The following is an 11,926-nucleotide window of genomic DNA, read 5'->3' on the forward strand; positions in this document are numbered from 1 at the left end:
AAATAAATAAAAAAAATCTCTTGGATAGTGTTCCCCTTCCACCTAGCCCCCCACCCCCACTCCCACCCATGTCCTTTGTCAGAGGCAAGCTTCTGGATAGTTGAGCTCCTAGTCCAGGTTGGTCTTTGAAGCCACACCTTCATGACCTGTGAGACTTAAGACATTCAGAGAGAGAACTCGGGGTAGGTGAGTTTCTACATCCCACAGTAAAGCCCAGATTTAGGACCAGATTTTAGACACTTGACCTGAACCCTCCCTCCCCACCCCACCCCCTTACCAACTTTGTTCTTAATTGTGCTTATCTTTAAGAGCTTCTGGAAGAGAAATTCTCAGGGGGCTTCTTTGCCCCTAGAAGGCTTTAGAAACTCCCCCCAAAAGCACATAACCGGGCACAGGATTAAGACAGAACCAGGCATGAGTTGAGACCCTGACTCGTAGCCCTCTGCCTCTGGCCATCCATTTCTAGTCTTCTGTGGGTCTCACCCTCAGATGGGAGCCCCTGGTCACGAGTGAGTGGGTGCCAGTGAGATTCGGTCCATTTGCTTCCATGGCCTCCAGAGTAGGCATCAGGCGAGGCCCTGTCCCTTGGCAAACTAAACTGAGGAATAAGTTCCAGGACCCTCCTAGGACCTTCAACCCTGTTGGGTCGGAAAGAGAGGGTTCTGGACCATCTGCCTGCTCACTGACTGTGCCCTGTTGGGTCGGAAGAAGAGGGTTCTGGACCTGCTCGCCTGACCGAGCCCCTGTGCTCTCCCATCAGTGTTGGAGCCTTCGTGAAGACGTGGCTGCCCTTTGTCCTTCTCCTGGGCATCATCCTGACCGTCAGTCTCGTCTTCAACCTGCGGTGATGGTTTTCAGATGACCCAAGCCCACCAGGCCCCCAAGGAGGCCCCGCCCCCTCTCCCTGGTCCCAGTCTTTACCCCCACCCTCAGGCAGCTAGCTTCCTGGGATGGAAGTGCCGAGGTAGAGTAAGATGAGGCCACTAAGGGCCTCTTTGTCCTCACCCTGTGGCATCCCCTTCACTGTCCTGGGAAGGCCTTCCCTTAGAGTGCCTCCTGCCACTGCCACTGGACTGCTTCTGCCATACCCAGGACACAGTGAAGACATGGACCCACTGGGCCAAACACTGGCCAGAGCTGGATTTTGAAGCTGCTTTCTGGCAGGTAGTCATGTCCCGACATGGGGTGTGGCGTTGAGAAATACTGTGAGCCAAGAGACTTGGGACCTTCTCTGCTGGCCTGAAGGGCTGGCTAGGCTCATCCATGTCTGCTAGAGCCATGCTAGCATAGTGCTCACCCATGGCCCCTCGTCTGGGCCCTGGCTAGCAAGGTAAATGGCATTACATGCAGAGTGGATCCCCTGTAAATCAAGTTAGGTGAACCCCACGTGTTTCTAGCCCAGGGAGCCCTCATGCTAGTGAACCCCTTATTCCAAAGTGTGAGTAACCCATCAGAGCAGCTGGTGCCACCATGGATCGACTGGGTCTACTTGTGGTTTCTGCAATGAACCCTGTGCAGCCTGCCTCACCCCTGCTCCTTCATAAGGGGCTCCCTGGCAGGAAATAAAGTTTCAAGTCCAGGTGGTGTCTGTCATTTTCTTCCTTCACACTCCACCCCCAGTTCCTTAAGCTCATGTATCCCTGGGGTCTTGGGGCAAAGCGATCTGGTTGCTAACAGCATGTCTGAGTCTTTCCAGCTGGAGCTCTGGGGCACAGCATTCCCTGCCATTCCCTGTCTAGTTTCCAAATTTCCTTCTAGAAGGAATCTTCTTCCCTATGGGGAAATATTTGGCAATATGTTTGGGGTTGGGAGTGACCTGTTTCCTTAGCTAGGAGTGCCCAGTTGTTATAAGCCAAGTGTATGGTGGCCATGGTGAAGTCCACATGCTAACCCCATGTTCCCTGTGTTCCTCACCATATACCAGCCTGTACGCACTTCTGATCCTTTGCTTTCCACCAAAGCCCAGCTCAAAGGCTGTTTCCTCTGTACTGGCCCTTGTTGAGGTTATGTAACCTCAACAGCCTTGTAAGGCAGGCACTATCAGTCTATGTGGCCGGTGAAGAAATGGACACCCACATAATTTGTCCAAGTTCAGAGGAAGCAAGAGACCCAAACACCAGTAGAGCCCCACCTAGAAAGGACACTTGAGCCTGAAAACTGGCAAGATTGGCTATCTTCCAGGTGCTGAGGTGGGAGGAGGGCCAGAGAAGCATCCTTGAGGAAGGAGCCTGCTGTTGGTCACTTCCAGTGGGGGAAACAATGGTACAGGTGACCACTGACCACTTCCACAGGGGACACCAGTGGAAGGCGCCTGTGTAAATGCATGCTTTCGCTGACTCCCTCCATCCCTGTACATGAATCTAGGGGTTTACTCAATAGTGGTGAAACCTAAGAATGATTATTAACCAACTTAGATAAGGAAAAAGAAACTGAAAATAAGACCGACAAGAACAAGTCAGGGTGAGTGACAGCTCAGAGATAAAGAGCCCTGGCTGCCCTGCCAGAGGATGGTGGCTCACAGCCATCAGAAAACCAAAACAGAAATAAACCAAAGAGTGTGGGGCTGGAGGAATGGTTGCCCTTGCAGAGGTTCAGAATCCAGATGTGGTATGTCACATCTAACCCCAGCTCAAGGGGTCCAGTGCCCTCTTCTGTTCTCCACAGGCACACATCTAGTGCACAAACACATGCAGACAAAACATCCACACACAAAAACAGTTCAAAACCAGCAAACTTGAGGGCCAGAAACACGGCTCAGAGAGTAAGAGCACGTTCAGCCAAGACCTGAGTCCAGTTTCTAGAACTCACGTAAAGGTGGAAGGAGAAGGTTGGGCTCCTGCAAAGCCCTCTTCCATCCACATGGGTACCGTGGTATGTTTGAAGATAAAAGATTTTACAAAAAATGATTTTTTAAAAGGGGGCCAAAGGTAAGGTGGTGGTGTGCACCTTTAATCCCAGCACTCGGGAGGCAGAGGCAGGCAATCCTCTGTGAGTTCGAAGCCAGCCTAGTCTACAGAGTGAATTCCAGAACAGGGCTATGCAGAAAAACCAGGTCTCAAAAAGCGTCAGGGGAGGGGGTGGAAGGGGGGGGAAGCACCTGTTGCTCTTCCAGAGGAACTGGGATCCCAAACATTTACATGGTAGCTCACAACCATCTATAACTCCAGTTCCAGAGCCTGACACCCTCTTCTGGCTCCCTTGTACACCAAGCACTCATGTTTTACATATCTATATGTAGTCAAAGCATTTATACACATAAATAAAAGGATAAAGGTGGCCTCTAGTACCTAAGACCAGAATGTGGATAGTCACAGATCATGGTCCCAAAACAGGTTCTCCTAAGCAAGATGTGGTACTTGATAGTGGGAATGTGGGTTCCTCAGCAGGCTTTGGAATCCAGGGCCCTTCAAATAGGAGGAGCCCCAAGGGGAGAGGAGACAAATAGCTGTTCTGTCAATGTGGATAGTCAGAGGTGCTAAAATGGCCATGGGCATTGGTCTGTTAGAAAGAGGACACCTGGCATCTATGACATACCATCTGTACCAGATACCTGTGTACCAGCTGTATGTACCAGACACCTGTGTACCAGCTATACCAGACACCCGTGTAGTGTACCAGCTGTACCAGGCACCTGTGTACCAGCTATATGTACCAGACACCTGTGTACCAGCTGTACCAGGCACTTGTGCTTCTTGGGTCCCACTCCAGTTTGCATAGAAAGAAATTATTGCCCAAGGGGGGTTAAGAAACTTGCTCAAGGCCATACGGACTCTGTCAAGGTTGCCCAGGGGAAACTCCTTAGTCTTAGTGGCAACTCCTCTGTAATTCTCCCATTACTGAAGCTCTTAGAAAACTTTCTAACTTTGCTCTCAAAGCAGTTTTCTATTGGCCCTCTGTGGCAGAGAGGGTCTGCTACCCATTCCACAAATGGACCAGCCAAGGCCCTGAGCCAGCCCTGCAGGTGTGGCATCCTTTGGTTACAGGGGAAATGCTGGGCCCCTGCCACAGCCACAGGGACCTGCAAAACTGGCCCTGGCTGCTCTGACAGCTGCTGTGGGTGCCCCAGTGCACCTGGGGAGCTGCAGTCCAGGCCCGGTTTTGCACCAGGCCCTGCTGAGGTGTCTCCTCCTCCTCCACCTCCTCAGGGCTGGGGCAGCTGCAGCTGGGCAAGTCAGCCTTGTCTACCCTCTGCTCTTCTGGGCTCTGAAACTCCTTCCTGGAGAGCTGGAGTTGCCTTCGAAGTTGCCCTCCCTTCTGGACCCCTCCAGGTAACACACCTCTCCTGCCAGTGGTCTAAGGGACAGGCACTGCCACCTGGTGTCCTGAGCATACTCTGGCACCTTGGGAGCTTTGGGTGGGGGAAGTACGAGCAAGTCTATGACTCTGGCCTGCCCAGGCAGATTGACATACTTTCTGTCACTAAAGGGTCTGTCCCATGGTGTCACTATGGGGTGGGGGGGCACCAGGAGCTTGATCTGCCTCGGAAAGAGAAGGAATTTGAGGTAGAGAAAACCTGGACTTGGAGGCCCACAGCCCAGACTGAGCAGACTTGCAAAACAAGGCCAGGCCCAGTTCTGCCAAATGTTCCTCCGCTTTCACACACAGACACATCTGGTGGTCCCCAGGGCAGTAGGGTACACACCACAACACAGCCTGGGCTGGCCAACCACACAGGAAGAAATGTACACACCCACATAGCACTATCTCCCAGAAAGTCACTGCACGTAGCGTCAACATTCCTTGGTGACATACAGTATGGTACAACCACACAGCGCTTAGGCTAGGATGGTATCCCATCGCCTGACCTGCACATATGTTCACGCTGCTAATGCAGCAGTTCAGCACAACATAGCAATGCTCATACACCATGCCACAGAAGAGTCCCAAGCCGCCCTCCTAGCTGGCACCTCCAGCACAGCCATTCTGGGAAGCAGTCACTGGCAGCACACAGGCATCTGCCCAGGGCTACACAGATGCGGATGTGCAGACCCCCCCCTCCCCGGAAAGCAGGGTAGGAGAGGACACCAGCTTGCTAGGCTTGGTCACTGACTCAGCTGGGAGGGGACAGGGGCAGGAGGAGACAGGCACAAGCCAGGACCTGCCTCTGAGCTTCCCTGCTCCCACTTCAACTCCACCTGGAGGCCTGGCATGGAAGAGGTGGGGAGTAGAGGAGAGACTGCCCAGTGAGGCCAGGCCAGGGCCACTACTGAGTGCTGGGCCCTTGCCACGTCCACACGCCCCTCTCAGCTGGCAATGTTTTCCTTCCGGAGTGGCTATGGTGCCTGGGCATGAGTTGTTTTGCCACCTGGGGCCTCCAGCCAAGTTTGGGGGTTGGGGAGCCCCTGTAATCAGAGGGGCTCAGAATCTCCTCCAAGCAAGAGGGTAGTGCTGTTGTTGGGGAGTCCCAGGGCGGGTGGCCTCAGTGGAACTGGGTGCTGTGGTTACCTTGCGGGGGGAGGAAGTTGGGGGTGAGGTTGGGGAGGAGGTTGCCTCAGACAGGAAGGCCAAATGGGCCAGGGCAGGGTGGAAGGAGGCGAAGGCAGAGGCAAGCTGGGTTGGGAGGCTCCCTGGATAGGGGCTTAAGCGTGAGCAGTGGAGAAGGCTGGGTGTGCATTTGCGTGCTTGTGCAGGTATATTTGCGCATTTCACTAACAATCAGGTTATGTCGTGTGCAAAGTACTGACTTCCTGTTCACAGCTGGGTTAAATGGGCAGAGAGAGAGAGAGAGAGAGAGAGAGAGAGAGAGAGAGAGAGAGAGAGAGAGAATGTATGTGTGAGAGAAAAGCTGGCAAGATCTGTGAATATGCAGGGATCTGTTTGTGAGTAGTTGTCTCATTTGTGTGGACAAATTATGTGCAGATTTAAGATTTACTGTGCGGGCTGGAGAGATGGCTCAGAGGTTAAGAACACTGACTGAGTTAAATTCCCAGCACCCACATGGTGGCTCACAACCGAGATCTGGTGCCTTCTTCTGGCCAGTAAACAAACATGCAGACAGACACTGTGTACATAATAAATAAATCTTCAAAAAAATTTTTAAAAAAGATTTACTGTGCACAGCTCTTGGGTTCAGGTCTCTTGTGTTGTATGCACAGTCCCGTCATCGGGAACGTGTGTAGGTTACCTGTCTTTGTCCAGGTATCCTTGTGCCCATACAACTGTGATTAGAACAGCGGGTACACGCGTCAGTGTGCACTGGCTTGCAGTTCTCTGTGTGTTCTTAGGGGCATGTGCACATGTGCTCTGTGCCCTACTAGCCTTCTTTAAGTGCATCCCCCCCCCCTCCACCTCACCTTGACCTGGCCTTCCTTTGATTGCTCTATAACTTGTGTGTGTGCTTGGGAGAGAACAGGCCATTGACTCCAGGAGGCGCTGTGTATCTGAGAAGATAATGACCCTTGGTCTATCCCCAGGAAGCTACATATGCCCAGCTGGGGCACAACCCCAGCTGATGCCCCAGAGAGGCCACACATCTCAGGAGAGGCTTTGGGCCCTGCCCTCCCTCCCCATGGCATATGGGCCAGAACCGGACGCTGAGGGATTGCTGGACCTCAGCTTCCTGACAGAGGAGGAGCAGGAGGCCATCACTGATGTCCTCAAACGAGATGCCCGCCTACGCCAACTGGAGGAGGGACGGGTCAGGTGAGACAGGACAGCTTCCAGTCAGAAGGAAGGGATTCAGGGTCCTTGGAGGCCGCATGTTGGGTCTGGGTGGTTCTTGGCTTAACTCCCTGGTTTCCACTGACCTTGGCCAACTCCAAACCTGTACCAGGTCCTCCCTCAAGTCCCCCTGTCTCGGCTTTCCACCTTGGGACAGGACACTTGGACAGACATCACCTGTCCTTAATACTCTGCTGGCCCCTCCCCAGCCTCAGAACATAGCGTCAAAGCCTCTAAGTGAATCTACAAGTCACCCTGATTGGTCCCTGTCAGCTCCCCATCTCATCCATTTCCCTATAAGCCCCACCCAGATATCCATAAACCTGTTCTAGCCATGCAGTGCTCCCAAATCCGAGTACTCTTCCAAGCCTAAGATGCTCCTTCCCCCCCAGAAGAGCAGCAGAGGCTGAGGACTGTAAGGGTGACAAACACTGTTGGGGAAGCTGTGTAAACTGGGGCCGCTGCCTTGACCTTGAACCTCACCATTCTCAGCTAAAACAGAGCAAAGGGTCCATGGAGATGGCTCCATGGGTAAAGCGCTCACTGCATAGCCGCGAGGAAGAGCTCAGAGCTCCAGCACCCATGTAAATGCCAGGGCAGTATGGTGGCCCACCCATAGTCCCAGTACTTGGGCAATAATGATGGCTAGGCTAGCTAAATCAGTGAGCTCTATGCAAGTGAGAAACCTTGCCTCAATATATAGGATATATATATATATATATATATATATATATATATATATATATATGTAGCTAAGTTACAGAAGGATGGGCCAACTTCAGTTACTGACCTCCACATGCAAACACACACGCATGTGACCACATACATGGGAGCACACACATATGCATGCATACCATGCATACATTACACATACATGTGTTATAATAAACTACCAGGCATGGCCCGCAATAACCACTTCATGAATAATGATTATTATGCTTCTAAACCTTAGAGAATTCCAACTTAGCCTTTAAGAATAATTCACAGGTCAGCTCCTCCAGGAAGCCTTCCTGGGTTCCCACAGAAGGTCCTCTTACCTCCATCACTGAACTTTCTAGTCTGGATTCCGTCCCCTCAGTAGCCTGAGTGGCTCCAGGACAAGGGTCATGTGTGTTGCTGTTGAGCCCCTGTCCCTGGTCCAGAGTGGGTGTCAGGAAGGTTGGTTAGGTGAGTAGAGACAGCTGTGTTCTCCACTATCTTCTAGCAAGCTCCGAGCCTCGCTGGCAGACCCCGGGCAGCTGAAGATCCTGACGGGGGACTGGTTCCAAGAAGCACGCTCCCAGCGGCATCAGCATGCCCATTTTGGGTCTGACCTTGTCAGGGCCTCCATCCGCAGGAAGAAGATCTCCAGGGGTGAGGAGGGAGGGGGAGCTTTGGAAAGCCAAGGGTGCAGACTGTAAATGGGCAGGGCTGGGCTCTGGGTTCTAGTCCCGCCCCGCCCTCTGCGGGCTATAGGAGGTGGATGGGCATCTCCCGTGGGCCATAGCCATGATGGGGCATCCGGAGAACGGAGGCTCATAGTTTCTCTCCTGAGCCCAGGAGACCAGACTCTGGGAAGTGATGGTGAGGCAGAGGCTGCTGGGATAGACACTGCAGAGGAAGAGCCAGAGCCAAGGTGAGGAGGAGGCATAGAGAGGAGAGGGGGCTGCCAGAGTTGCCCAGCTCTGAAAAACCCGGCTCCCTCCTTCTAGGGTCTCCATAGAGATGGCTGCTCCAGAGAGGCACAGCAAGACCCAAGTGAGTACCCAGTGCCTGGATAAGCCAATAGTAAGCACATTGTGCTTCCAAATGGGGATACATGCTAGGGGAGGAACCTCCATTACTGGGAATCCGGGGATTTGGACAGCTCTCTTCTGTGCTTGGGGCTTCACCACCTTGATCAACCTGTGGCCTGGACCAAGCCTCTAAGGTAACTGTAAAGCCAGCTATAAAGAATAAGGCCTCAGTGGTGGTGCAGCCTTTAATCCCAGCACTCGGGAGGCAGAGACAGGCAGATCTCTGAGTTCGAGACCAGCCTGGTCTACAAGAGCTAGTTCCAGGACAGGCTCCAAAGCTACAGAGAAACCCTGTCTCAAAAAACTAAAAAACCCTAGCACCACATAAACCAGGTGTGGAGGCCTGTATCTTGGCACTCAGAAGGTAGAAACAGGAGGAACAGGAGTTCAAGCTCATCCTCAAGCACACATGAGGCACGAAGCCAGCCTACTACCAAAAAAAAAATGGGGTTGGGTTAAAGCAGGTGAAGCTGAGGCCAGGGAAGGGACTCAGATGTTACCGCCCCAGTGACTGAACCTAGGAGTCAGGCTGGCACATCAGGAGGGACAGGCCTGGGATGCCAGGGTGTGAAGTACAGGCCTGACTGGTCCTGCAGCTGGTAGCCAGCCCTGCCCTGAGGGCAGCCCTACTCCAACACTGAGGTGAGCTGGCTGGAGACTCTGACCTCTGACCCCAGCATAACCCTTGACCCCTTCCTCATTAACCCCCATCATGAGCTCTACCCTTTGCTTTCCTCAGGGACCTGATTTTCCCTCACCATATGTAGTCTCAAAGACTTCAGATCATGAGGAGGAACCCCAGGCTCAGGAAGGTGAGTGGGAGGGTGAGCTGGGGAGCAGAAGATATTGAGGGGATCAGAGGCAGTGTTTAGTGACACCCCCCCCCCCAACTACCATGTTCACCTTCCTCTTCTCCTGCCCTCCCACCCGCAGTGGGGAGCCCCAGGTCACCTCTCGGGCCTGAAGCTGACAGGAGACTAGAGTTCTTAACAAGTCCCTCCAGGTTTGCTTAGCGACACACACAGGAGAGGGGCTCTCTCAGTAGCTTGTGCCCCACCAGCCCCCGACCAAGGGGGTGTGCAGGTGGCAGAGACGGACCCAGCGCTGGATCCTGAGCCGAGGGCGGAGCAGGAGTCCTGGCCGTCTGCAGCCCAGGTAGGCGGGAGTAGCCAGTTCGGCTGTTCTCAAGACCGGGAACGGATTCCAGACCGAGAGTGTGTCTGCCCCGGGGATGAGACCTGTCGGTGCCCCCTGCACAGTCCGGGGAAGTAGAGGATGCCCCTATCATTTATTCCCTCTCCAGATCAAGGCGACCTCCGAGATCCAGGAGAATGGGGAAGAGGCCCCAGGACTCGGCCCTTCGCTCAACCGCATGCTCAGCAGCAGCTCCTCTGTGTCCAGCCTCAATTCCTCCACGGTGAAGGACTAGGGAGGGGCTGGGCGGGGTGCCCAGGCAAGTCCTGCGGTGGGAAGCCTGCCTGGGACCCTAACCTCCCACCCCGCCCCGCCTGCAGCTGAGCGGCAGCCTGATGAGTCTGTCGGGGGAACCTGAGGCTGGCACCGTGCAGGTGCGGGGTTCGGTGCACTTCGCACTGCGCTACGAGCCGGGCGCTGCCGAGCTGCGAGTACAGGTGATTCAGTGTCAGGGATTGGCCGCCGCCAGACGTCGCCGCTCAGATCCGTGAGTGACTACCCTGCATATGGGCTGCAGGGGGTTGGGGGGGGGCCGAGGGCACTCCTAGACCCAGTCTGCCACTCAACTTGCCTCAGCCTCAGTTTCCTCCTCTTCAAAATGGGCACGGAAGTGTGATTGGGAGGCATGCTAAATTGGATACCTGTTAATTGATTAGCACCAGGCCTCCACGCGGAGCGCTGTGTTCTGGATGGTGATTGGGGAAGCCCCCAGAGCCGGATGATGGTTCTGGAAGGTCCCCCTTCTTACCTCCAGCCTTCACCTCCCTCATCCAGCTACGTGAAAACCTACCTCCTCCCGGATAAGCAGAACAAGCGCAAGACGTCGGTGAAGAAACGGAATCTGAACCCCATCTTCAACGAGACTCTGCGGGTGAGGCGACAAGGGTGTTGTCATCCCCTCCTCGCCCCCTGCAAAAAACTGGTTGCCCTTTGTGGCGGCGTGAGTGGCAGGGTCTCACTGGTGGCTCTGGGCCTTGTTCTGTGAGGGGAATGACAAAATGACCCGGCCTCTGCTGGTTAGCACAATCCAAAGCCTGGCAATTTGTGCTGGGTTGTGGTAATGAGACCCTAGTTAACCTAGAATCAGGATTCCATCTTCTCAAGGAGCGTGGGGAGACCAGCTCCGGTCAACAGGCATGACACAGCCATGCCAGGGGCCTCCACCGCGCTCCACTGAAACTCACCTCCTGTCCCTAGCACTCCGTCCAGCAGGCTGATCTCCCAGGACGCGTACTGAAGCTGTCCGTGTGGCACCGCGAAAGTCTGGGTCGCAACATCTTTCTGGGAGAGGTCGAAGTACCCCTAGACACGTGGAACTGGGACTCTGAGGCTACCTGGCTCCCCCTACAGCCCCGGGTAAGGGCTGGTGTGCAATCGAACACAGATGTCCCTCGTTTACCCCACGGACCACCAAGCACCTGCAGAAGGTTCCACAGAGCCTCGCTGGGCCTCAAACTGGTTGTTACCCTTAGGCAAGGCTTGCCAGCCAGGATGCCCCTTCCTGGAGAGTGTTGCCCATCGTCCTCAGCTGAGCCCTGTCCCCAATACTCTTCTCTCAACCACCATGTCCCAGCTGCCTCTGGAGACACTACCCCCTGGCCTGTTTCACCACTGAAAGGCTCACCTCCTGCTTTTTCAGGTTCCCCCGTCTCCAGACGAGCTTCCCAGCCGTGGACTGCTCTCTCTGTCCCTCAAGTACATCCCTGCAGGCTCAGAGGGTAAGTGAGAGACCAAGCTGGACAGGCCCCTGGGATGTGAGAGACCTGTTCCACGAGGTGGTGGTCTGAACTGGAGTGTCCCCACAGGAGGAGGACAGCCTCTGAGTGGGGAGCTACACTTCTGGGTAAAGGAAGCTCAGGGCCTCGTGCCACTGCGGCCAGGATCCCTGGACACTTATATACAATGGTGAGAGGCAGCGTGATGTCATTCAGTGCCTTCCTTCTGCTCCCAACCTCTGACCAACCTGTCCTTCCAACCCAGATCAGTTGGAAGTGATCAGCTGGGCAAAGGGTTGGGGTCCTGCGACAGCTGGTGGGGTGCTTGCTTAGCAGGCATGAGGTCCTGACTAGGCTCTCTACAAACTACATAAACTAGGGTTGGAGGCAGAGGGGTCAGTTCAAGGTCATCCATGGCTGCACAGGTTATATAAGACCCTGTCTTAAAGGTTTGGGCGAGGCATGGTGGCATGTGTTTTTAATTCTAGCACTTGGGAGCCAGAGGCAGGTGCATCTCTGTAAGCTCCAGGATAACCTGGTCAGCCAAGATGACAGAGTAAGACCCTGAACCCTGTCTTTTTT

General features: G+C 54.2%; 2 protein-coding genes across 2 annotated transcripts in view; both read left to right on the forward strand.

The window, feature by feature from the left end:
- Tmem222 (transmembrane protein 222) overlaps positions 1–1,573 on the forward strand; it is a 13,008-nt gene extending 11,435 nt beyond the window's left edge. Inside the window, exon 6 of the mRNA XM_005353104.2 lies at positions 761–1,573. Coding sequence (XP_005353161.1) covers positions 761–848 — 88 coding nt within the window. The 3' untranslated portion in view covers positions 849–1,573. The remainder of the gene's footprint in view (positions 1–760) is intronic.
- A 2,626-nt stretch (positions 1,574–4,199) lies between these two features.
- Sytl1 (synaptotagmin like 1) overlaps positions 4,200–11,926 on the forward strand; it is a 10,636-nt gene continuing 2,909 nt past the window's right edge. Inside the window, exons 1-13 of the mRNA XM_013348465.2 lie at positions 4,200–4,268; positions 6,414–6,642; positions 7,865–8,013; positions 8,200–8,275; positions 8,352–8,397; positions 9,175–9,247; positions 9,496–9,590; positions 9,739–9,852; positions 9,950–10,116; positions 10,404–10,500; positions 10,827–10,985; positions 11,269–11,347; positions 11,435–11,534. Of these exons, the coding sequence (XP_013203919.1) occupies positions 6,452–6,642; positions 7,865–8,013; positions 8,200–8,275; positions 8,352–8,397; positions 9,175–9,247; positions 9,496–9,590; positions 9,739–9,852; positions 9,950–10,116; positions 10,404–10,500; positions 10,827–10,985; positions 11,269–11,347; positions 11,435–11,534 (1,346 nt within the window). The 5' untranslated portion in view covers positions 4,200–4,268; positions 6,414–6,451. The remainder of the gene's footprint in view (positions 4,269–6,413; positions 6,643–7,864; positions 8,014–8,199; positions 8,276–8,351; positions 8,398–9,174; positions 9,248–9,495; positions 9,591–9,738; positions 9,853–9,949; positions 10,117–10,403; positions 10,501–10,826; positions 10,986–11,268; positions 11,348–11,434; positions 11,535–11,926) is intronic.

The sequence above is a fragment of the Microtus ochrogaster genome, chromosome 10, assembly GCF_000317375.1.
Source record: "Microtus ochrogaster isolate Prairie Vole_2 chromosome 10, MicOch1.0, whole genome shotgun sequence".
In the NCBI taxonomy this organism is placed as follows: domain Eukaryota; kingdom Metazoa; phylum Chordata; class Mammalia; order Rodentia; family Cricetidae; genus Microtus; species Microtus ochrogaster.